This window comes from Narcine bancroftii, chromosome 7 (genome assembly GCF_036971445.1).
Source record: "Narcine bancroftii isolate sNarBan1 chromosome 7, sNarBan1.hap1, whole genome shotgun sequence".
Lineage (NCBI taxonomy): Eukaryota > Metazoa > Chordata > Chondrichthyes > Torpediniformes > Narcinidae > Narcine > Narcine bancroftii.
In genome coordinates this window covers 211,778,135-211,803,782 of record NC_091475.1, presented here as the reverse complement: position 1 = coordinate 211,803,782, position 25,648 = coordinate 211,778,135, and the positions used below count along the sequence as shown (strand labels likewise).

At 51.0% G+C, this 25,648-nt stretch overlaps 1 protein-coding gene across 5 annotated transcripts in view; it reads left to right on the top strand.

Moving 5' to 3' along the window:
• The window catches only part of inppl1a (inositol polyphosphate phosphatase-like 1a), a 228,822-nt gene extending 203,174 nt beyond the window's left edge, over positions 1-25,648 (top strand). For 2 of the 5 annotated variants that reach the window (XM_069892201.1, XM_069892203.1), the window contains exons 21-28: positions 1,797-1,885; positions 4,842-4,929; positions 6,842-6,997; positions 9,243-9,318; positions 11,979-12,116; positions 14,990-15,722; positions 18,475-18,605; positions 22,273-25,648. In XM_069892201.1, coding sequence (XP_069748302.1) covers positions 1,797-1,885; positions 4,842-4,929; positions 6,842-6,997; positions 9,243-9,318; positions 11,979-12,116; positions 14,990-15,722; positions 18,475-18,605; positions 22,273-22,366 — 1,505 coding nt within the window. In that variant the 3' untranslated portion in view covers positions 22,367-25,648. Of the gene's footprint in view, positions 1-1,796; positions 1,886-4,841; positions 4,930-6,841; positions 6,998-9,242; positions 9,319-11,978; positions 12,117-14,989; positions 15,723-18,474; positions 18,606-19,705; positions 19,810-22,272 lie in introns of all 5 variants that reach the window. The other 3 variants (XR_011342361.1, XM_069892202.1, XM_069892204.1) reach the window with 3 other exon arrangements.

Genomic DNA, 25,648 nt, shown 5'->3' with positions numbered 1-25,648 from the left:
GCGTCCATTGCTCCAGAGAAAACAACCTAAGTGTGTCCAACATCTCCCCAGTTCTTACCTTCTAAACCAGGTAAACCTCTTCTGTACCCATTCCAAAGCCTCCTTCCAAGAACAGAGTGTCCAGAATTTAATTTGCTTTTAAGTTTAGACATCCAGCACAGTAACTGCCCTTTCGGCCCACGAGCCCGTGACACTCAATTACACCCGATTGATCTACAACCCCGGAATATTTAGAATAGTGGGAGGAAATCTGAGCTCCCGGGGAAAACCCACACAGGCACGGGGAGAACGTACAGATGGCGTGGGATTCAAACCCCGGCCCTGATTGCTGGCGCTGTAACAAGCACTACACTGACCGTATTCCAAGTACAATCTGAGAAAAGTTTTATGTGGTCACAACGTGACCTCATTAAAACACTGATTTCCACTGATGGTCAGTCTCCCTGTAATTGTCACTCCCATCTTGAAGTGACCAGCTGCCAGTGTCGGGGGCGTTTGGGACTCTCCTTGATGATTCACCTATACCCTGTGCCGGGGATAACGTGGTCGTGACTTGCAAGTGGGCAGGGGATCATTATGCCTATCAAGGTGTGACACATGCCAGTTTTCTCTGCTTCAGCCTATACTGGTCACTCCAGGCCGGCAGTCTCGTCTTCTGATAATTTGTGGTCATACACAGAAGAACAGTGAACAGATGCACTGAGATTCTTACTTGTGGCAGGTACCTAAAATATGCCAGTTACAAAAATTACCACAATATACCAAGACCAGAAAAGGTGATAGATATAGGTTCACAGTTGCAGTTAGTACAAGATGATACGAAGGGGGGTGCAGATGGTATGGAGCTAGGTGGAGGAACAGGTAGTGTTGAGGAAACACGGAGGCTACAGAAGGGCTTAGATTAGGAGAAGGGGCAGAGAAGTGGCAAATGAAATATAGTATCGGAAAGTGTTCGGTCGTGCACTTTGGTAGAAAACATAAATGGGCAGACATTTTTAAATGGGGAGAAAACTGAAAATACCCAGGAAGAGGGATCTGGAGTCATCGTGCAGGATCGCCTGAAGGTTGAGTCGGTGGTGAAGAAGGCAAATGCAATACTGGCATTCATTTCAAGAGGAATAGAATATAAGAGCAGGGATGTGATGTTGAAGCTTTAGAATCAGTTTTGGGCTCCTCATTTAAGTAAACATGTGCCAACGATGGAGAGGGTTCAGAGGAGATTCATAAGAACGATTCAGTGAATGGAAGGGTTATCCTATGAGGAACGCTTGACTGTTCTTGTCCTGTTGGAATTTAGGAGAATGAGGGAGGTTCACATCGAAACATTTTGAATGTTGAAAGACATGGACAGAGTAGATGAGGAAAGGTTGTTTCCCACAGTGGGGGAGTCTAGGACAAGAGGGTACAACTTCAGGATTGAAGGGCGCTCGCTTAGAACAGAGATGTGGAGGAATTTCTTCAGCCAGAGGGTGGTAAATCTGTGGAATTTGTTACACAGGTGTTGTGGAGGCCAGGTCATTGGGTGTATTTAAGGCAAAGATTGATAGGTTCTTGACTAGCCAGGTCATCAAAGGTTATGGGGAAAAGGCCGGGCAGTGGGGCTGAGTGGCGAAATGTATTAAATGGCAGGGCAGACTTGATGGGTTGAATAGCCTATTTCTGCAACTATGTCTTATATATAAAAAAAGACATTTTAATCATGCATAATTGGGTGTTTCTGGAGTTTGATCCCAAGGTGGAGTATATCGTTCAGCAAAGAGACGGAAATAACTTTTCCATCACCTATTCTGTTTCAGAATTCAAGAAAAGTTCTGAGAATGATACGCAAAGCAGCGACAACATCAACTTTCCGAAGGTCGGCTGGTCGTCGAGGCAGCTCCCAACGGTAACTAGCACAGAGCTCGAGAATTTCTGCAGCACCCTCTCTTGTCAAATCTTGTGTGTTCTTAGTGGAGGGGAAGAAAGGGGATTGATAGAGTGCGGTTTACAACTGTGCATTTTCAAAGGTTAGGAATTAGTCATACAGCATGGGACAGGCCCTTTGGCCCAACTTGTCCATTTTCCTGGTCCTTCTTTGCCCATCTGTCCAAATATCCTTTGAAATGTAGTGACTATTGTCAACACTGCCACCAGCACGAACACAAGATCCAAGAAAGAGTAACACAAGCAAGGTCTGGGGAATTGTAGACCAATAAGTCTTGCGTCAGTGGAGAAAATTCTTAGGAACTGGATTTACGAGTATCTGGAAAAGTATAGTCTTCTCAGGGATAGTCAGCATGGCTTTGTGAGGGGCAGGTGGTACCTCACAAGCCCAAATGAGTTTTTCAAGGAAGTGACAAAATAAACGGATGAAGGTCGAGCGGTGGATGTTGTGTATATGGATTTTAGTAGGAGGTTTGATAAGATTCCTCGTGGTAGCCTCAGCCCAAATATCATGAGGCATGGAATCCATGCAAACTTGGCCAGGTGGATTTGTATTTGGCTTGCCCACAGTGTGGAGGAACAGGGGGATCTTGGGGTCCAGATTTACAGATTCCTCAAGGTTTCCACACAGGTTGATAGGGTGGTTAAGATGGCGTATGGTGCTCTGGCCTTCGTTAGTCGGGGGGTTGAGTTCAAGAGTCGTGAGGTAATGTTGCAGCTCTATAAAGCTCTGGTTGGACCATACTTGGAACATTGTGTTCAGTTGTGGTCACCTCATTGCAGGAAGGATGAGGAAGCTTTAGAGAGGGTACAGAGGAGATTTATGAGGATATTGCCTGATTGGAGAACGTCTTATGAAGAAGGGAAGGTTAACCAAGCCAGGGCTTTTCTCCTTGAAGCTATGGAGGATCAAAGGTGCCTTCACCCTTTGGACTCTGTTTCCCTATTTCCAGGGACTACCAACATACTCTGTGTCCCCGTTTTCCGGGACTGGTTTTATAACCAACCAGCAGCTGGTTTGTACTGGTGTTCGTACTGTAGTTTACCCATAGACCCAGTCCGGACTATATATTATGAAAGGTTAAAAATGGCTGGAGTCCAAAGGGTTAATAGAGGTGCATAAGTTTATGACAGGCATGTGAATGGAAGAAAGTTTCAGGGCAATGCCAGGTGTGCTTTTTACACCGAGAGTGGTGGGTGCCTGGAATACATTGAGTGTAACATGAAAGTCTGCAGATACTGTGTAGTAAAAACACACCAAAATGCTGGAGGAACTCAGCCTGTCTTTTCAGCGTCCATAGGAGACAAAGATATATTGCCGACGTTTGGGCCTGAGCCCTTCTTCGAGGAATAAGCCAGAATGAGCCAGAAACAGTAAATCTCAAAATTCAAACAATGGGCGAGGAATCCAGCCAGACCAACAAAAGATGTTGATTGGATGTGATCAGGGACAAGGTAGAATTTATCATTGGACTGGAGAGACAGAGATGAGGAACAGTGACGGGGAAGAGAATTCAATATTAAAGCCATCCGGTGGGAGGGGGCCCAGTCAGAAGATAAGGTGTTCCTGCAACTTACGGGTGGTCTCAGTCTGGCAGTGCTTGGAATGCATTGCCGGGGTTGGTGCTGGAGGCCAGTACAATAGGGGCATTTACAAGACACACATGGATGTCAAACAAATTGAAGATTATGGGTGTGAGGTTGGGAAAAATTGAGGAGTAGGTTTCCATAGGTCGGCACAACATCGAGGGTCGAAGGGTTCATACTGTGTCTAATGACCAAGTGATCTAGATACACTGATGTTTTAGGATAATGACATCTCCCTCACAGGGATTTCGTTTGGCCAAACATTACATTGGGTTACCTTATCCGGTAATGTCGGAGCTGCATCAGTGCAGCACCCCTTCGGTACTGACTGTCAGGAGACGGTTTGTGCTTTCAAATCTCTGGGATGGTGCTTGAGAACTGTTTGGCCTGCCACCTGCTGAGACAAGCAGATGCAAGGTGCTGTTGAGGCAGGGAGAAGACTGAAGCAGCAATCTGAGAGGATGATGCCACACTGAGGCATGTGTGCCATTGTATTCTCCAAGGCTACATTTTACAGTGAACCATAAGGAGTCGCCATCCGGCCCGTCATGTCTTCGCCACCCTTCTACAAGATCACGGCTGATCTGGCCGTGGACTCAGCTTCACTTGACTATTCAAAAACCTGCGTGTCTTAAATGCATTTAATGAGGCAGCCTCTACTGCCTCCTTGGGTGGAGAATTCCACAGATTCACAACTCTCTGGGAGAAGCAGTTCCTCAGTATCTCCATTTTAAATCTACTTCCCAGATCACAAGGATAAATATCTCATCCTCCAACTGGATGGTGTTAACGTCAACTCCTCTGGTTATCGTTAACACCCACCCCCCCCCACTTCTTCCCCCTCCCACCCCTTCTCCCGTCGACTTCCCCCAGCTCTGTCTCTCTCCCTTTTCCCTCCATCTCTTTTCACAGAGCCAAAAACAATTCTCACCTCTCCCCTTATCATATCCAATGAACCCCTTTTGTGGTTCTGTCTGAACTCCTCCCCCAGCAGCACTCTCTATTCTGAGATTTCCCGTTTTTTGCGTATTCCTTGAAGAAGGGCTCAGGCGATATACCTTTATCTCCTGTGGACACTGACTGCGAGACCATGTGTTTTTACTATAATCACAGTGTCTGCAGATTTTTGAGTTTCAATATGTTCCCTTGTTCTCTTCTGCCAGTGAAGTTATCTATTCCTTTCATAATTTTATAAGCTTTTATATAATCCTCCCTCATCCTTCTAAAATACAAGTATAATCACAGGGTAGTATGGGGTCTACTTGTCCAGTCATTGTCCAAGATGCATTTCATAAGCTGTTGTTCATTCAGAAATGTTTCTCGTTTCATAGCTGAAGCCAATCCTGTCAGATATTGAATATCTTCAGGACCAGCACCTCCTCCTCACAGTCAAGTCAGTGGACGGTTATGAATCCTATGGTAAGTAAGGCTACAAAGGAAGCCTGCACTGTCCCCATCACAGTGACCGACCCCCCCCCCCACATCAACCCCTGCCATGGAGACATGAGGTCTTGCCAGGACGGAGTTGGGCACCTGAGCTCCATCTCATCTAATCCCACACCTCGTGTACATGACCCCTGACATCAAGGGCAGTAAATGTGACCTCCTGTTGTGCCCGTAAATTGCTCCCCCACAGGTTCCCAGCACTAACACTCTGTATCACCTGCTGTACCAACACCTCTACCTTAGTATTCTCCCCATGCCTTTGTGTAACACTTCTGCACCACATTGTGAGCACTGCCTTGATATATTAAATTGAGGCGTACAGCACGGTAAGCACGGTATCAGGCCCTAACCCACCCAAATACCCCAATTAACCTATCTTTTGGAGGATGGAAGGAAACCCACAAAGACTTGGTCAGAACGTACAGACAGCGGCAGATTCGAACCGCGGGTCGTTGGCACTGTAATACCATTGTGTTGACCACTACCCTAACCATCCTGCCCACTGGGATTTCCCAGTTGCTCTGTTTCCGAATGGTTGAATGGAGAGAAAACAATGATAGATTGGGGAGTTGTGAGAACTCCATTTGTGAGTGCGAACGCATCTCAGACGCAGCCCACTCTGCTTTGTTGACCCTTTGTAAGACCTGTCCGATTAACCCCACACCCACGTGCTCTCTTCCCACTCCCCTGCCATTTGTTTTTTCAAGTATCTTTTTTTTCTGAAGATTGACTTTTTTAAAGGGTGTTTATTTTGGAACTGATTTTGTAAAGACAGCCAGCTTCAAGGTCAGTTCCTTTCCTGCTGTTATTGGACTCCTGAATGAGCCTTATTGCCCTTGCCTCGTTTGAGCTCTTCTTTCATGGTAGCTACACTCTGTACTGTGTTTCATTCAGCTTGTCCTATCTATGGATAGACTTGCTGTATAGCACACAAAACAAATCTCACTGTACCTCGTGACACTAAAGGTCAATAATAGACCATTAAGATATCGAAATATTCAGAAAGGTTCTCAGTCATCACCCTTTGATTGTCCCCTCCTCCATCAGGCCTACGCTGATGACATCCCCCTCGATCATGGCTTCAGGTCTCTCTGGTACCAGAGTTTAATTTAAATTTTAACCATACAGCATGATAGAAGAGCCTTCCGGCCTATGAAACCCGTGCCACCCTATTAACCGAGCAATCCCGTACATTTTGGTAGGTGGGAGGAAACTGGAGCATCTAGGGAAAACCCACGCGACATGGGGAGAACGAGCCAACTCCTTACAGACAGTGGCAGATTTAACCCCGGGTCGCTGGCGCTGTAATAGCGTTACACTGACCCCCTCCAGTAACCATTCGCCGCCCTTTGGACCTTGGCTGGTTGCGTGATTTACATGTGGATGGAGATGATTCAGCTGTGAACGTTACTTCCCCACCCACACCTCACTTTTGTGTGTTCCCCATAGCACTACAGCGCAGAAACAGGCTCTTTGGCCCATCTAGTTCATGCTGAACTGTTAGTCTGCCTCGTCCCATTGACCTGCACCCAGACCAAATGCCTCCATGCATCTGTGCAAATTTTTCTTAAATGTCAAAATCGATCCACACTCTGTGTGAAGTTCCCTCGAATGTCTTCATTGAACCTGCCCCGCCATTTAATCACGATCTGATCCATTCTCCCACTCAGCCCAACTTCCCGGCCTTCTCTCCATAACCTTTGACCCCCCACCCCCCAGCTAATCAAGAACCTATCAATCCCTGCCTTAAATACACTCAATGACCTTCCCTTTAAGCTTTCACCCTTAACCCTCTCCCTCTGGTCCTGGCCTGGCCTGGCTGGGAAAAGCCCTCCCTGCACTTACTCTGTCTTTCGCCCTCCCGTTCTATCTCACCCCTCCACAGGTGAGTGCTGCATTGCGCTGAAATCGATGATCGGCAGTACTGTGCAGCTGTTCCTCACCTCGCTGTCACACCGGGGCGAAGAGACGGGCAACATCCGTGGTTCCATGAAGGTCCGTGTGCCAGCGGAGAGAGCGGGCACTCGGGAGCGGCTCTATGGTGAGTAACACTCCCCCCCACCCCAGTGGCCGTGTGGAGGTGTCTGGGTTTTAAGAAGCCACTCCCCCCCCCCCAAACTCCAAGAGCTGAGCTGCCATTGCCCCATCAAGTCTTTTTTGCCTTCCTCTGTTCACGTCCTTGTCCTAGTTTCTCTCATGTTGAGGACTATGGGGTTATCTGGGGCCAGGAAACAAACCGGCAGGTCGAGCACCATCCGTGGGGGAGGAACTGTGGATGTTTGGATTGGAGACCCAGATGCAAGACTGGGGGTGGAGAGGAAAAGAAACCGGTTGAAAGAGGGGAGGGAAGGGGTGAGACAGAGGCCAGCGGGTGATAGATGTAGGAGGCTGGGAACAAGGTGGGGTGGATGGATTGGTTAGGAGGTGGGTGATGGGTTGTTGAAGGAGGGGCAAGGGATTGTGGACGTGGAACCTGGTGGAGGGGGTTGGAGGTGGGTGATGGGTGGATGGAGGAGGGGCAATATATGATGGACAGGGAGCCAGGGGGGAGGATTAGTTGGAGGTGGGTGATGGATGGATGCAGACACTGGAAAACCGGGGCAGCTGGAACTAAGTTTGGGGAAGGGGAAGGTGAAGCTGAAATCTGCTGCAGGAGTGGAGTGGGGTGAGGTGAGGTGGGGTGGGGGGGGGGGGGGTGGAAGTAAGAGCACAAAGACCACCAGTGCTGGGATCTGCTCAGTAAGGAAGGTAATCCATTCGGGGAGAGGTGAAGGGGAGTGAGATGTGCATGGGGGAGAGGTTGATTAATGGAACGAGGAGGAGGGACGAAGTTGAGAACTTCAGCTCTGTTCGCTGCAATAGAGTGGATCTCCCAGGGGCCACCCATTTCAGTTCCCCGTCCCATTCCCTTGTCGACATGTCTGTTCATGGTCTCGTGTACTGCTGAGACTGAGACCACCCATAAATTAGAGGAACACCACCTCATCTTCCATCTGGGCCCCCTCAAACTGGATAGTATTAACACGACTTCTCCGGTTTCCCCCCTCCCCCCCCAATCTTCTTCCCCCTGACTCCTTTCCTCTAGTTCTGTCTCTCTCTCTCTCTCTCTCTCTCTCTCTCTCTCTCCCCCCCCCACCCCAAAATCCATCCCATCCTTCCCCCTTTCTCTCCCCAGCATTTAATTCGGACTTTTTTTCCACTCAGACCTTGAGGAAGGGCTCAGGCCCGAAATGTCAGTAATATATCTTTGCCTCCGATGGATGCTGGGAGACCAGCTGGGTTCCCCCAGCATGTATGTGTTCTGACTACAATCACAGCACCGCATTGCATGCCTATTCACCTTGGGCTGGTCCACCATCCCCATCTGCTGTTACCATGAGGGTACTGCAGCACTGTCTGAAATGGAAGGGGTTTGAACAGCACATCCAAAATTTCTTGTTTGAATTCATCGACGGGGCGTGATTATCACTGAGCAGGCCCTCCTTTATTTGTCCCTGAGGCGAAGGTTCTCCCCAGTCGTGGTGGGGGGGTGATAATCTGTCCAAGTCAGGTTGATGTGGCACTCAGGGGTAACTACAGGTGATGGTGGGAGAACTGGCTGGTTTGGGAGGTGCTGTTGGAGAAACCTGGGCGCACTCTGGGTATGATGGTCATTGCAGCTGTGATACAAAGCTCCTTCAAGTCCCCAGCTTTTGTTTCATCAAGAAATACCTTCCATTTTGTACAATCTTTCACCTCTGCCATGTGTACTAACGCAGTTTGTGTTCATGTTCGACTGTATTTACATTTGGTGGGTATGGCTTTAAAAACAAGAATCAAGAGCAGGCCCTTTACAGCCCTCCTCCCCACCCCACCCCATCGACGTGATCGTTGTCTGAAGAGGGCACACAAAATCTTTGAAGACCCCTTTCACCCTGCACACAGCATCTTTCAGCTGTGCCCGTTGGGGAAGAGATACAGGAGGGTCAGAGCCAGAACCACTAGGCTGAGGAACAGCTTCTTCCCACGGGCAGTGAGAACGCTGAACGACCAAAGGAACTGCTCACACTGACCATCTAAGTCACTAATATTTACTGAATGATATTTATTTATTTGTACAGATGAAATACTTGTCCTGCATATGTATTTTTTGTGAGTTATGTCTGGTTGTGTGTCTGCGTGTTTGCGCCGAGGTCCAGAGAATGCTGTTTCGTCGGGTTGGACTTGTACAATCAGATGACAATAAAATTGAAGCTGAACTAATGGAGCAAATATCTCTCTCTCTCTCTCTCTGTGTCTTCCTATAGAGTGGATCAGAGTTGACAAGGATGAGACCGGAGCAGTCAAGGGGAAACAAGGGAACCGTTCGACCCAGGACTTGAAGTATGGCCGCAGCTCGCTTTGATGTGTCTGTTTGCCTTGGGGAAATTACACCTCTCCTTTGGGGGAGGGAGGAGAGGGGAGTGACCGAGTTCTTTCAAGTAGGAGCCATTTCCTCATCCATGGAAGGGAGTGAGACACATGAGGCTTCTTCTATGATGGGAAGAGCTTCAGCATGGGTACGGTGGTCTCAGCATCTGTGCTGCAGCCAATGGTCTGCATTTCAGGTCACCAGCCCCACAAATTCTTGGCCCTCCAGACATATTTTGGCAATATGCGGTTGTTGGGAGGCCACGTGAATGTGCAAGAGGCGCCTGCAAGGTGAACTTTGTAACCCTCCTCCGAGAGGGATAATCACTGCAGCACAGTGACCTCCCCAGCTAAAACCGGCTGCATTTGGGATGACAGTCAGCTGGTGAGCGCCTGACAGCTCCTCTCCCAGCTGCCCCTTCCCCCAGCACAGGACATCGGGGCAGGGGCAGCTGGCTGGGCTGTCAGCGCGGGGATTGTGGGGCTAGAGTGGCCGGCGGGGGGAGAGGGGACTGGGCTGTCAGTATGGGGACTGCAGGGCTAGAGCGGCTAGTGGGGGAGAACGGGGACTAGAGCAGCTGGCAGGAGAGAACGGGGCTGGAGCGGCCGGAGGGGGAGAACGGGGGCTGAAGCAGCCGGTGGGGGAGAACGGGGGCAGGCCGAAACAATGCTGGTACCCGACTCGAGCGCCAAACTACCCCACCGGCTACTCCAGCCTCCTCCCCCTTCTCCCCCTCCGGCCGCTCCAGCCCCTTTCTCTCCCGTTGGCCGATCTAGCCCTCTTCTCCCCCAACGGCCGCTCCAGCCCCCTTCGCTCCCGTTGGCCGCTCCAGCCCTCCTCTTCCCCACCGGCTGCCCCAGTCCCCTTCTCCTCCGCCGGGGGGCAGAGCGATCAGTGTGGGGACATTCCACGGGGGATGTCCCCGCGCTGATAGTCCACGCTGGCTATCCCAGCTGACAGCCAGCCATCCTAACTTGACAGCTCAAGGGACAGGAGCTGGAGTGCGCTCAGAGGTGCACCCCAGTGCAGCTGTCCCTTCAGGTGGCCAGTGCTGCACTTTTAGCGCTGCCACCTGAATGACAAATCAAAGGGCCGCTTTCTCTTCTTCAGGCGCATTCTTAGCAGAGAATCCACCTGAAGAAGCCTGTTGAGAGGCATCGATAGGGTAGACAGCCAGCACATTTCCCCAGGGCAGTAATGACCAACAGCAGAGAACATCTATTCAAGGTGAGCAGGGGAATGTCTAGGGGAGACATTGGAGGAAGGTTGTTCTATAGACTGAGAATGGTGGGTGCCTTGGGTTGTGGTGAAGGCAGGTACAATCAGGACATTTAAAAAATTCATAGATTTAAGAAAAACAGGGAGTTATGTCTATGGGGGAGGGAAGGATCAGAGGGTATAAGAGTAGGTTTGCATCGATCCAATTTAAATGTCAGAAAGTGTACAGTCGTGGGAGAAAAAATAAATGGCATATTTTTTAAATGGGGAGAAAATTGAAAATCCCCAGATGCAAAAGGTCCTGGGAGTCCTCGTGAAGGTGAACTTGCAGGTTGAGTTGGTGGTGAAGAAGGCAAATGTGATGCCGGCGTTCATTTCAAGAAGATTAGAATATAAAAGCAAGGATGTGATGTTGAGGACCTGGGGAGACCTCACGTGGAGGATTGTGGGCAGTTTTGGGCTCCTCATTTAAGAAAGGATGTGCTGATGTTGGAGAGGGTTCAGAGGAGGTTCATGAGGGTGATTCGAGGAATGAAAGGGTTATCGTATGAGGAATGTTTGAGAGCTCTTGGCCTGTACTCATTGGAAGTTAGGATAATGAAGGGGGGGGGGGATCTCATTAAAACATTTTGAATGTTGAAAGGCATAGACGGGATAGATGTAGAAAGTTTGTTCCCCACGGTGGGGGAGTTTAGGACAATTAGAGCAGAGATGCGGAGGAGTTTCTTCAGCCAGAGGGTGGTGAATCTGTGGAATTTGTTGCCACAGGTGGTTGTGGAGGTCGGGTCATTGGTTGTATTTAAGGCAGAGATTGATAGGTTCTGGATTAGCCAGGGCATCAAAGGTTATGAGGAGAAGGTCGGGCAGTGGGGCTGAGTGGGGAAATGGATCAGCTCCTGATTGGATGGCAGGGCAGACTCAATGGGCTGAATGGCCTATTTCTGCTCCTCGGTCTTATGACACAACATCATGGGCCGAAGGGCCTGTATTGTGTTGTAATGTTCCATGTTGAAACACTCTACGACCTGCAAATTGGAGAAGTCAGCAGGTCGAGCAGCATCACTGAGAGAAAAAGGAATGGTCAACAACAGGCCAGGCTGAGGAAAAAGTTGGAGGCAATTCCCACCTCGATGCTACTGATGTATAGGTCACAGGCGCTCCCTTCCAAACAGTGTCCTCTCTCTCCCTGTCTCTGGCAGTGTTGAGTGGGAAGGAGAGGGTCCCTCCTGTCCATTGTGGATCCAGTGTGACAAATTGGCCTTGATGGTCACTACTTCTGCGAACGTTCTCTCGCCCATCCTCTTGGCTCCCTGAAGATGCCTCGTCGGTGGTCAGGCACCTGAGTCGCTAGTGACCCGATCCGAGGCTCTGGTGGCGCTGGGGCCAATGTAAACCTTTCGTCGTTGTCTTTCAGAGGGAACTTCAAGAAGGTGGCGACTGGGGAGAGCTCCATGACTCCACTCGGGAAGCAGTGCGAGGAGCTGGACAGAGGTGCCTGTGGGCCAGCAGGGCGCACATCCGCTCTGCTCCCTGCACCGGCTGCTGAGGACAGGTGGGGAGGGGGTGGAGTGGGGGGAAGGGGAGGGGCAGAGGGAAACAGGTTGGGGAAAAGAGGTGGTGATGGGCAGGGATGGGCCGGAGAGATGGGGAGCGAGTGTGACAAGTGGGATATGGGGAGGTGATGGGGAGGCAGGGGACAGGGCGGGGGTTTGGGAGGGTATGGGACGGGTCGAAGAGACAGGAAGGGAGAGCAAATTGGAGTGGGACAGATAGAGGGATGAATGGGGGATAAGGAGTGAGGAGAATGGACAGGGTGGTGAATGGGAAGGGAGTGTGATGGGGTGAGGGATAGGTAGTGGACAGGATGGGAAATGGAAACGGGCAACAGGGCAGAGGGTGGGGAGAGAACAGCCAAGAGACAGGGAGGGGATGGAGAGAGGATAGGGTGGGGGTTGGGTAGGGGGGTGGGGAGGAATAGGGTGGGGGTCAGGTAGGGAATGGGGAGAGGTCAGGGTGGGAATGGGGAGAGGACAGGGTGGGGGTTTGGTAGGGGGTGAATTGAAGAGACTGATTTTGTTTGCACTACCACTGCTATATAGTCAGTAGGTTGGTGGGAACTGTCCTCTGAATAACTGGGCATCCCTTTGCTGAGCAGAAATGCTTCATCCTCCCCCAGCTCCATCCTCCATGATCTTGTACTCATTCAGTCTCTTTGAACAAGGCTCCCCCCCCCCCCCCACTCCACCAAATGTGTGGAGGTGTGTGTGTGTACCGCTCCTCTATCCCATGGCTGATCAGGATTCTGGCCACACTCTTGTGACTCGCCCCACATCCTCCCAGCACCAGCATTTCTTAACATCAGCAAGTTCTACAGGCTCTTCGGCACAACCCGTTCATGCCGGCCAAGCTAGTCCCATTGACCTGAATCCCTCCAATTTCACCTAAAACTGGAGGGATTCAGGGCGGCACGGATGGCGTAGTGGTTAGCGCCACGCTGTTACAGCGCCAGCTATCGGGACTGGAGTTTGAATCCCATGCTGTCTGTAAGGAGTTGTTGTGTTTCTTCTGTGACTCCAGTTTACTCCCACCATTCAAAACATACTGGGTTTGAAGGTTAATCGGGTGTAATTTGGCGGCACGGGCTTGTGGGCCGAAATGGCCCGTTACTGTGCTGTACGTCTAAATTAAAAGGAAAAAATAAAATCTCTGCCTCTCATTTTAGATTCCCCTACCCTGGGGGAGAAGGAATTACGACCGTTTACCTGATCTGGGCTTCATCTCTAAATTCTTTCTTAGCCTCCTGTCCTCTAGAAAGAAAATATAGAACAGTTCAGCACAGGAACAAACCCTTCGTCCCAAGTGTCTGTGCTGAACAGGATGTCCAATGAAAATAAACCTCTGCCCGTGGCTGACCCACATCCCTCTGTTCCCTGCAGATTCGCGTGTCTGTCTGGAAGCCTCTTAAACCCTGCTGTTGCATCTACTTCCACCACTACCCTTGGCAGCCTGTTCCAGACCCCCACCACTCCCTGTGTAAAAATACTTGCCTCACGCAGCTCCCTTAAACCACCACCCCCACCCTCCTCCTGCCTCCACAATAGCAACATTTGATGTGTGACTTTTTAAAAATTCAAACATGGTAGAAGCAAGTTCTGGCCATTTAAACCCATGCTGGCTAGTTACACCCAAATTAACCAACAGCCCCTGTATGTTTTGGAGGGTGGAAGGAAACCCACGCAGACATGGGGAGACGTTCAAACTCCTTACAGACAGCGTCAGACTTGAACCTGGGTCGCTGGTGCTGTAATACTGTCATGCTAATTGCCACCCTAACCAGGCAACCCAGGAAAAGAGATTCTGACTATCCATCTTCTAAATGCCTCTCGTAGTTTTACAGACTTGTATCAGGTCACCCCTCAGCCTCTGACACTCTGGAGAAGATAATCTGTCTGTCCAACCTCTCCTCATAGCTGGTACACTCTACACCAGTCAACACTCTGGTAAATCTCTTCTGTATTCCTCCCAAAAACTCCACATCCTTCCTGTAATGTGGTGACCAGCATTACACACAATAACAAGTCCGAGCCTCTCCCCATAAGTCGCACCCCACTCCCAACCTAGTAACGTTTTTGTGAGCCCATCAAGACTGTTCCGCTGTTCTATCATGAGCTGATCCTTCTCTCCCCCCCCCTCAGTCCCACAGCTGATCCATCCCCCCTCAGTCCCACAGCTGATCCATCCCCCCTCAGTCCCACAGCTGATCCATCCCCCCTCAGTCCTGCAGCTGATTCATCTCCCACCACCCCCCCCCCCCGACCCCCCATTCAGTCCCACATCTTGGCCTTCTCTCCATAACCCTTGATGCCCTGACAAATCAAATACCTGTCAATCTCTGCCTTAAATACACCCAATGACCTCACTTCCACAGCTGCCTGTGGCTACAAGTTCCACCCTCTGGCTGAAGAAATTCCTCCACATTCTCTGTTTTAAATTGATGCCCTTTTATCCTGAAGTTGTGCTCTCTTGTCCGACAATCCCCTACCATAGGAAACATCCTTGCCACATCTACTTTGTCTAAGCCTTTCATGCCTCTATGAGGTCTCCCTGCCCCCCCCCCCCCTCCCGTCCTTCTGTACTCCAACGAGTATAGTCCAAGAGCCGACATTTGGCCCTCATATACTAACCCTTTCATTCCTGGTGCATTGCATCTTTTTAAGGACATCTGTCCTGAAGCAGCGTGACCAGATCGGTCCAGTGCAACATGCAGAGGTGAACTCCATTCACTGCCCAAGTCTGATTTCAAAAGGAGAGACAGCCTTAAGGAAAATGGAGGGTTCTGGGCTGTGACGTTGATATGGGTGGGCACACCATTGTGGGCCAAAGGGCCTGTAGTGAGTTGGACTGATCTGAGGATGCCCGTTTCAGGTGCAAGCAGCAGGAGACATACTCGGATGCAGATGCCGTGTGCTCCAAGAACAGTTTCAATAACCCAGCTTACTACATGCTGGAAGGCGTGCCTCTGTCACCAGACCACCAGGTCCCAGGCGTGACCAAAACAATCCAGAAGTCCAAAGGCCATACTGCCCCAAGCCAGCCGGAGAAGAGGAGGCACCAGTCAGCACGGCCTCCCCTGGCCATCGAGGAAGGCTCCCTCTCAGACGACGAGGGCCTGAGCCTCAACCGCCCTCCCCCTGACTATCCCCCTCCCCCTCTGCCCAAGGCGGCTGAGGTGGACATGGTGGAAAATCCGTTCTATGCCAGCGTGAAGGAGCTCCAGAGGCAGAAGTGCAAGGACGAGCCTGGAATGAGGCACCTTGGGGGCAGAGCCCGGCCGCCGGCTGAGCCCCTGGACGCCAAAGCTTCCTTTGCCCCTAAGCCCCACCCCAAGAGCCAGCTGCTGCCCCCATACACGGGCAGCCACGGCGGCCCAGCTTACCAGGGGCCCGTCGACGACCGCTCCTACTCAGCCTTGCAGATGGCCAAGAGCCTGAGCGAGGTGGACTACCAGGCCGGCAAGGCTGAAGGCTTGCTGAGGAACCCCTCGGTGCCAGTGAAGGGACAGGCCAGCCGAAGCCTCCTCACCGACTATGGCCGGCCCACCACCACCTTTCCTCCACGCTCCATCAAGGAGAGCATCGAAGAAGACCTGGCTGAGGAGGTGAGAACAATGGAGCCCATCCCTGGGGGGTTCTGTGGCCTGCCCGAGGCCAGGGAGAGGCCAAGGTCGGCCTTGTCCCCTCCAGTTAAGTTTTACAGCACAGAATTAACCCTTCAACTGGAGGAATGGCCCTTCCCCCAAATGGAGGTACAGAGAGAACTTGGGATCCAGATCCATCAGTCTCTCAAGATCACCACGCAGGTTGGTAGGGTAATTGAGAGGCCTTTGGTATTGGCTTCATTAGTTGGGAGATTGAGGTCGAGACCTGTAAGGTAATGTTGGGAGTGGCACAGTTGGCGTAGTGGATAGCACGACACTGTTACAGCACCAGCGATTGGGACCAGAGTTAAAATCCCGTACTGTCTTTAAGGAGTTCTCCGAGTCTGCGTAGGTTTTCCCAGGAGGCTCCAGTTTCCTCCCACCATTCAAAAATGTACAGGGGGTGTAAATTGGCCGGCACAGGCTCGTGGGCCGAAATGGCCTGTTACCGAGCTGTATGTCTACATTTAAAATAAATTTAAATCTGTGGTTCGACCACACTTGGAAGATTGTGTTCAGTTCTGGTCACTTTATTACAAGAAGGATGTGGCTGTTTTAGATAGGGTACAGAGGAGAGTCACCAGGATATGGCCTATATTTCAAGAATGTGTCTCATGAAGCAAGGTTAGCAGAGCTGGGGCTTTTCTCTTTGGAGCAACGAAGGATGAGGGGTGACTTAATAGCAGTCTACAGATTGTGAGAAGCATCGATAGGGTGGTGGGCCAGCTGTTTCCTGGGGTGACAGTACCTGTAGTAAATCCCAGAGGGCATCTGTACAAGGTGAGTGGAGAAAAGTTTAGGGGAGATGTCAGGGGTACATTTTTTACACAGAGTGCTGGGTGCCTGGAACGCGTTGCCGGGGGCAATGGTGGAGGCTGGTACAATGGGGACACTAAAAAGACACTTAGATAGGCTCATGGATGTAAGTGAAATAGAGGGTTATGGGTGAGAGGGAGGGAAGAATTAGATTGTTGAGTAGATGTATATAGGTCAGCACCACATCGTGGGCCAAGGGGCCTGCATTGTGCTGGAATGTTCTGTGCTCTAACTCATCCCTACTGACCAAGCTAGTCCTATTTGTCTGCATTCAGCCCATGACAGTCTAAACCTGTTCTATCATCTACCTGTCAAAGTGTCTTAAACACTACAGTAGGGCCCCCTCTTCCACAGGTTGTTAAGCAAGAAAATCTGCAGATGCGCACAAACATGCTGGAGAAACTCAGTAGGTTATGCAGCGTCCACGGGCAGTAAAGGAGTAGATGACATTTTGGGCCTGAGCCCTTCAGGAATGTGGAGAAAGACATTGATGCTTGAACTTCCTACCCACCTCTTTATTCAGGTTTCTGTCTGTTTTTCCTGATGCCCAAAGTTCACAATCAGTTCTTTAGTTTTGCTGACGTTGACTGCAAGGTTGTTAGGACACCACTCAGCGAGCTGATCTATCTCCCTCCTGTACGCTTCTTCGTTACTGTCTGATTCTGCCGACGACCATGGTGCCATCGGCAAATTTGTAGACGGCTTTGGAATTGTGCCTGGCCATACAGTCATGGGTGTGGAGTGAGTAGAGCAGTGGGCTAAGCACGTAGGTGCATCTGTGCTGATTCTCAGCGAGGGGATGTTGTCACTGATCTGCACGGACTGTGGTCTTACAGTGAGGAAGTCCAGGATTCAGTTGCAGAGGCCCAGGGTTTGGAGCTTGTTGACCAGCGCTGAGGGAATGATGGTGTTGAAAGCGGAGTTGTAATCGATGAACGCTGTTTCGTCGGGTTGTACTTGTGCAAGCAGATGACGATAAACTTGACTTGAAATGTAGCCTGGGATACGTGTTGCTGTTGTCCAGGTGCTCCAGGGCTGAAGAGAGAGAGAGAGAGACTGCATCTACTGTGGAGCAACTGTGGCAGCAGGTGAATTGTAATGGGTCCATGTGGGTAGATTATGAGGAGCCTGGGTCTATACTCATTGGAGTTTAGAAGGATGAGATGGGAACTTTAGAGGGACATGTAAAATGATAAAAGGAATAGATGGGGTTGCAGAGAGGTTGTTTCCACTTGCAGGTGAGGCTAAAACCAGGGGACACAGCCTCAAGCCCCCAGCATTTCATGGGCTGATCTCTGATCACTGACTGGCCTATAGCTGGTCTCCTTGCTTGACCAAGGATCTACAAGGTTCACCAGGTTGATTCCAGAAATGAGGGGAAATGAAGAGAAAGATTTGGTGGCCTGGGACGAAACTGGTTGTTTCCACTGGCAGGTGAGATTAGAACCAGGGGATTCAGCCTCAAGGTTCAGGGGACTAGATTTAGGGCAGAGATGAGGAGAAACTGCTTGCTCCAGTAAGTAGTGGAATTCTCTGCCCACGGGAGCAGTAGAGGCTGCCTCATTAAATGAATTTAAGCCCCAGGTTTTTTAAGAATAAGGGATTTAAGGGTTATGGGGAACAGGCGGGAGCCCATGTTAGATCAGCCATAATATTATAGAATGGCAAAGAAACCTCAATGGGTTGAATGGCCGATTCCTGCTTCTATTTCTTGTTATGTTCTGACAACAACTTTGAAACAAATGCCCTCTGACTCTTGGAATGAGACTGATGGGCAGTCTGTGCCTTCCCTGCTGTCCTGCTGGGGTAGTTTTACACCAATAGGGGAGGGGTGGGGGAAGCCTTAGTTTGATCTTGGCAGGGTGTTGATAAGCCTTGTCCTATTGGCCCCCTGTAGGCCTCGTGCCAAGCGAGCAGCTCAAGCCTATTGCATGACTCCAGCGTGGGGAACTGGCTGCGGCGCCTGGGCCTGGAGAAGTATGAGGAGGGGCTGGTCCACAATGGCTGGGATGACCTGGAATTCCTCAGGTAAGTGTATTTAAGGCAGAGATTGACAGGTTCTTGATTAGCCAGGTTATGGAGGGAGTTGGGGGTGGTAAGGATGGGCAGTGAGGCTGAGTGATAAAATGGGGCAGTCTTGATGGGCTGAATGGCCTATTTATGCCCCTCTGTGTTATGGTCACAGCACTGAGACTGAGCACGGAAATCCTGGTGTATTCCCCTATGCTAATCTCCCAGTAACCCGTCCCATCCCTAGTGTGACGAAGTCGTTGCAGTCGACACAAAACCCGGGTCACATTAACTCAGGTACCTTGTCAGCACTTTGAAAGAAGACAAGCTGAGGGGATCACAACTGCAGGCCCTTCAGCCCACTGCAGACGTGCTGGCCTGTACATGTCCCATTTGCCCATATCCTTCTCTGTATTGTAACATTTATAAGATATCAATAAGACTGAAAGAGTGCAGAGATTTACTAGGATGTTTAAATTAAATTCTTTAATTACATTTTAAATTTTTTATATACAGCATGACAAAACCCAATTCCATTTATACCCTAATCAACCTACAACTGGGGCAGCTCAGTTAATGAAATGATAGAGACCAGGGTTCAAATCCCGCATTGTCTGTAAAAAGTTTGTATGTTCTCCCTGGTACTCTGGTTTCCTCCCACCGTTCGAAACGTACCTGGGGTTGTAGGTTAAAGGGGCGTAAATTGGGCGGCACAGACTTGTGGGCCAAAATGGCCTGTTACCTTGCTGTGGGTCTAAATTGAAACTTAAATTTTAAATTTAACCTCGTACGTTTAGGAGGGTGGGAGGAAACATGAGCACCCGAAGGGCAATCCCCCCCACACTGTCCACCCACCTAACTCAGTGGGGAATCTGCCCGCACTGTCCACCTTGACTCTCTGGGCAATTCTCCCCACACAGTCCACCCACCTAACTCAGTGGGCAATCTGACTACAGTGTCCACCCTGAATCTCTGGGCAATTCCCACACACTGTCTACCCACCTAACTCAGTGGGCAATCCCCCCCACACTGTCCACCCACTTAACTCAGTGGGCAATCCGCCCGCACTGTCCACCTTGGCTCACTGGGCATGGGTAAAATGTAAACACTCTTTCCAGACAGCGTCGGATTCGAACCTGGGTCGCTGGCACTGAAATGGCCTAACCCCGCCTCCCATATTGCTGAGACTTGAAGAACTGAGGTACAGGGATAGGTTAAACAGGTTAGGACTTTATTCCCTGGAGCTTAGAAGAATGAGGGGAGATTTGATCAAGGTATTTAAAATTATGGGGAGTGGGCGGAGCTTTTTCCACTGAGGGGAGGAGATACAAACCAGAAAATATGGGTTAAGGGTGAAAGGGGAAAGGTTTAGAGGGAACTTGAATGGGAACTTCTTCAGAGAGGGAGGTGGTGATGTGGAACGAGTTGCCAGTTGAAGTAGTGAACGTGGGCTCAATTTCAACATTTAAGAAACAGTTGGACAGGTACAAAGATGCGAGAGGATTGGAGAAAAACATTCTGGACACAGATAAATGGGACTAGGCAAAATAATGGTTCAGCACAGACTAAAAGAGCCAAAGGGTCTATTCTATGGTTCTATATCAATGCCTGTAGAATACTCCCAAAAAGGTGATTGCTCCTTCTTGTTTCTGACCTCCAACCACCTGACTCACTGGCAATCCTCCCACACTGTCCACCCTGACTCAGTGGACAATCCTCCCCACACTGTCCACCATGACTTAGTGGGCAATCCCCCCACACTGTCCACCCACATAACTCAGTGGGCAATCCCCCCACACCGTCCACCCTGACTCACTGGACAATCCCCTCACATTGTCCACCCTGACTCAGTGGACAATCCCCCCCCACACTGTCCACCCACCTAACTCAGTGGGCAATTCCCCCACATGGTCCACCCTGACTCAGTGGACAATCCTCCCCACACTGTCCACCCACCTAACTCTGGGCAATTCCCTCCACACTGTTCACCCACCTAGCTCAGTGGGCAATTCCCCCACATGGTCCACCCTGACTCAGTGGACAATCCTCCCCACACTGTCCACCCACCTAACTCTGGGCAATTCCCTCCACACTGTTCACCCACCTAGCTCAGTGGGCAATCCCCCCCCCATACTGTCCACCCTGACTCACTGGGCAATCCCCCCCACACTGTCCACCCACCTAACTCAGTGGGGGATCTGCCCGCACTGTCCACTCACTTAACTCATTGGGCAATCCCCCCACACCGTCCACCCTGACTCTCTGGGCAATCCCCCCACAGTGTCCACCCTGACTCTCTGGGCAATCTCCCACACTGTCCACCCTGACTCTCTGGGCAATCCCCCCACACTGTCCACCCTGACTCAGTGGACAATCCCCCCCACACTGTCCACCCTGACTCACTGGGCAATCCCCCCCACACTGTCCACCCTGACTCAGTGGACAATCCCCCCAGACTGTCCACCCTGACTCAGTGGACAATCCCCCCACACCGTCCACCCTGACTCTCTGGGCAATCCCCCCACACTGTCCACCCTGACTCTCTGGGCAATCCCCCACACTGTCCACCCTGACTCTCTGGGCAATCCCCCCCACACTGTCCACCCTGACTCAGTGGACGATCCCCCCCACACTGTCCACCCTGACTCAGTGGACAATCCCCCCACACTGTCCACCCTGACTCTCTGGGCAATCCCCCCCACGCTGTCCACCCTGTCTCTCTGGACAATCCCCCCCACACTGTCCACCTATATAAACCTACTCCACAACAATCTAACCTTACGCCCCTCACACCCATAACCCTCTATTTTCCTTCCATCCATGTGCCTTTTAGAGTTTTTTAAATTCCCCTATTGTAACAGCCTTCACCACCAAAATATGACCTCTGACATCTCCCCTATACTTTCCTCTATGAGCTGCATGGTGTACTGAGCAGTTAGAGCAATGCCTTTACAGCGCTAGCGATCGGCACCAGGTTTCGAATCCCGTACTGTCTGTCAGGAGTTGTACATTCTACCTATGTCTGCGTGGGTTTTCCCCGGGGGCTCTGGTTTCCTCCCATTTAAAACCGGGGCGGGGGGTTGAAGGTTAATGGGTGTAATTGGGCGGTACAGACTCATGGGCTGAAAGGGCCTGTTTCGCTGCTGGACATCTAAATTTAAAATTCACCTTAAACAGGTTTCTTCTGGTATTGACTATTGTGAGCCCTGGGATAAGGTGCTGGGTGTCCGCCCTATCTTATCTCTGTCCCACATCAGCCTGTAGAGCTCGGCTGCTCTGCCAGAAACTTGACCCTATTGTGTGTCAGCGTGCAGAGGGGTGGGGTGCAGAGGGGTGGGGTGCAGAGGGGTGGGGTGCAGAGGGGTGGGGTGCAGAGGGGTGGGGTGCAGAGGGGTGGGGTGCAGAGGGGTGGGGTGCAGAGGGGTGGGGTGCAGAGGGGTGGGGTGCAGAGGGGTGGGGTGCAGAGGGGTGGGGTGCAGAGGGGTGGGGTGCAGAGGGGTGGGGTGCAGAGGGGTGGGGTGCAGAGGGGTGGGGTGCAGAGGGGTGGGGTGCAGAGGGGTGGGGTGCAGAGGGGTGGGGTGCAGAGGGGTGGGGTGCAGAGGGGTGGGGCAATCCTTCACTTCCCTGATGGAGCGCTGGGGACTCTCTTCCTACTAACCCAGCCTTTATTTCTTGACCTTGACAGTGACATCACGAAGGAAGACCTCGAGGAGGCTGGAGTAACCGACCTTGCCCACAAGAGCATTCTGATGGAGAGCTTGCAGCAGATCGGAAAGTAACGAACAGCCAACTCAACTTAGAAAAGTGCCTTAAGGGAGAAGTTATTTTAACCCAACCAACTTTACTCTCTAAAAATCCTGAAGAAGCGTTGGAAAGGATAAACTTAAACACAACTGACCTGGCAGAGTGAGGAGGGCTCTCGTTGCCGGCGTGAGCTGGGCTCTGGTAGCCCGAGTGCTGGTTCTCAGACTGAGTACCCTGTTGATTGCAGAGCCTGCCCCCATCCGTCCTGCCCGCAGCAGGGTCTGTGGTTGGTCGCAGCAGGGCGCCACGGGTTGGAATGGGAGAGACTGGGGCTGGATTCGGCGGATGAGCCCACAGCCTCCGCTGGTTGGAGACGCACACAGGCCACGGCGCGCAGCGGGAAGGTCACTGTCCACTCCCAAACCACCCCCCCGCCCCCTCACCCTGAGTGATTCATGGCCCCAATGTGCTGTCACCCGTGGGAAGTCCTCAGGTGGGTGGGTGAGCTCCGCTGTCGCCGGACCACGTCGTCCATCTGCCAGTATGCTCCTGTGTCAGGGCAAACAAAACAGACCCCCCTCCCCCCCAAGAAGTCCCTGATGTTGGTGATGTGTGGCCGTCTCTGCTGTTTGAAGTTCCATGGTGGTGTGGGTAGTGGGGAGGGGGAGAGGGAAACCTCAAGGAGCACAAGCAAGGTGGTTGGGGTCTCCTGACTTGAGTTAGTCTGGTGGTCCTCCTCAGTTATCACTGCCACTGGTATCAGGGTCTGCTCCATCCTGCTGGGATGCAGCGGAGAATCCCAGCTCTCCCAGACAAGGGCCCACAGCGTGGACCGATGCAGGACTGCTTCACCCTTGGGACCGGTCACAGCTCAGCCAAACCCGCAGGCCGGGTGTTTGAGCAGAGTGTTCACTCAGCACTGTTCTCACAGCGGAGACTGTGACGGGTGTTCTCTCTACCCATGCTGACACGATGGATGTTCCCTGCTCCCGTGGCGATGGGTTTTCTCTGTTACCACAGCAACATGACGGGTGTCTCTCAAAGGGAGACAGGAGCGGTTGTCACGGCGATGTGACTGTATTCTCTGTTGCCACGGTGATGTGACGGTGCTTGTCCCTACCACCAGTTGAATACCTGTAGGGTTATTTGTTCCTTGACGTGTGCGAAAAGCCTCACTGAGGAAGTTGTGTCATCTGTGGTTCATGGGGAGCTTGTTTTAAGCTGCCCCGCAGCACTCCCGTATTCAATACCCTGTGCCTTAGCAACACAATGTCACTCAGACTTTTGGAAACCAACGGAGAAATAAAAGCCACCTTCCTTTCGAAGACACTTGGTTTCAGAGCTGAGGGCCTTCGCTTCCACCATTTTACAAAGTGGAGAGAGGGAAGTTTAGGGGACACGTCAGGGGTGTTTTTTTTACACAGAGTTGTGGGGGCCTGGAATGCCTCGCTGGGGATGGTGGTAGAGGCTGGAACATGAGGAGCATTTAAGAGACTCTGAGACAGGCCCATGAATAGAAGAAAAATAGAAGGTTAAGGGGTAGGGAGGGTTAAGTGTTTTTTATTAAGGAATATATGGGTTGGCACGACATCAAGGGCTGAAGAACCTGTACTGTGCTTTAGTGTTTTATGTTTTGGTTCAGCCTAACGCCTTCCCTTTTGGTACATGCCAAGGAGTGCATTCTACCCGCTGCACACTCCAACACCTCCACTGAAGGCGAGAAGTGATCCACAAGGACCTGCCGCCGAGTTAAAAGATGACTGTTCAGCACTAACGGCTCTGCTCCTGCCCAGTGGGAAGACCGATATGCTCTGTGCACTGGATATGCCTCCACGTTACACCAAGGTCGAGTCTCACCTCTCAGCCAGACCCTGCAGGAGCTGCATCGGGCAATCTGCTGGAGGATCTTAGTGGCTCGAGCAGCGCAAACGGGAACTGGTTAACGTTATGCGGCCAAACCCTCTTCAATGTGTTGGCAAGAGGTTCCAATCCAAAACTACCACTGTATTTCTCCCACGGATGCTGCACGACCCGCTGAGTTCTTCCAGCAGAGTGTTTGTTGCTCTCGATTCCAGCGCCTGCTCCCTCCTGTGTGTCTCCAGTGATAGAAGGCTCTCTTGTTATCCCTCCCTGCCTCATAGCACAGGCCCTTCAGCCCACAATGTTGTGCTGACCTATATAAACCTAATCAACAAACTAACCTTTCCCTCCCTCACACCCATAAACCTCTATTTTTCATACATCCCTGTGTCAGTCCAAGAATCTTTTAGATGTCCCTATTGTACCATCCTCCACCACCACCCTGGGCTAAGCATTCCAGACACCCACCACTCTGTGTTTAAAAAAAAAACCACCCCTGACATCTTTCCTCCACTCACTTTAAACAGATGTCCTCTGGTACTTGCTAGTCGCCCTGGAGAAAAGGTGCTGGCTGTCCACCCCATCTAAGCCCCTTCATGATCTTATGCAGCACCAAGTCATGGTTCATCCTCTGTCGCTCCAAAGGGAAAAGCCTTTCAGCCTTTCTTCATGCGATGTGTTCTCCCATCATCCCCACACCCACGCTGGTGAGACCCCTCAGGAGTTTGTGGCTGAGGTTATTTTCTCCGATGTGGCCGGATTTCTCGAATCGCTGTCCTCGCTGGACATTGGAGCCAGAAGCTGAACTCTATCCAACTGTCTTTGTTCCAGATCCCTAGATAACCAAATTCCCCCAGAATGACATCCTAGCAAGCTTCATTTCCCCAGTATTCCGGCTGCGGATGAGAGATCTGGGTTTCCATGCACTATTGTTCCGTGCTGAGAGAACTGTGTCTCTGTGGGCACTCCACGTCCATCAGCTTGAGGGCAGAGAGCAGCCAACATTCTCCAGATGTCTCTTTTTAAAGCGAAATCTAGTTTAAACCCCCCCCCCTTGACAACTTTAAATACTTCTCGTGAAATAAGAATCATGAACTGCCAAACGCCAAGGGGTTGTGTGTGGAGTCTTCAATATTTGGATTTTTTTTCTAAGCTTTTACAATATCATAGTTGGAAAGGTTTGTGAAGTTGCTTTATCTGTGATATTTAATGCAATTGTGAGCTGTCTGTGTGTGTACTTGACCCTCTGTCCTGTCACAGTCCCTCTCCGCTGCCACTGTACTGGCACGAGTCTCCGAGTTCTTTCTGCAGAAAGAAAAGTGAAAGCCGGTGAAAAGGACACATTCACACACGTTTACCGTGTGTACGTTCCTTTCATTTCACTTAGTTTTGTATTTTGAATGATTTAATTATTTACTGTATAAAACTGTTTAAAATAAAGGTTTTTAACAACTTTG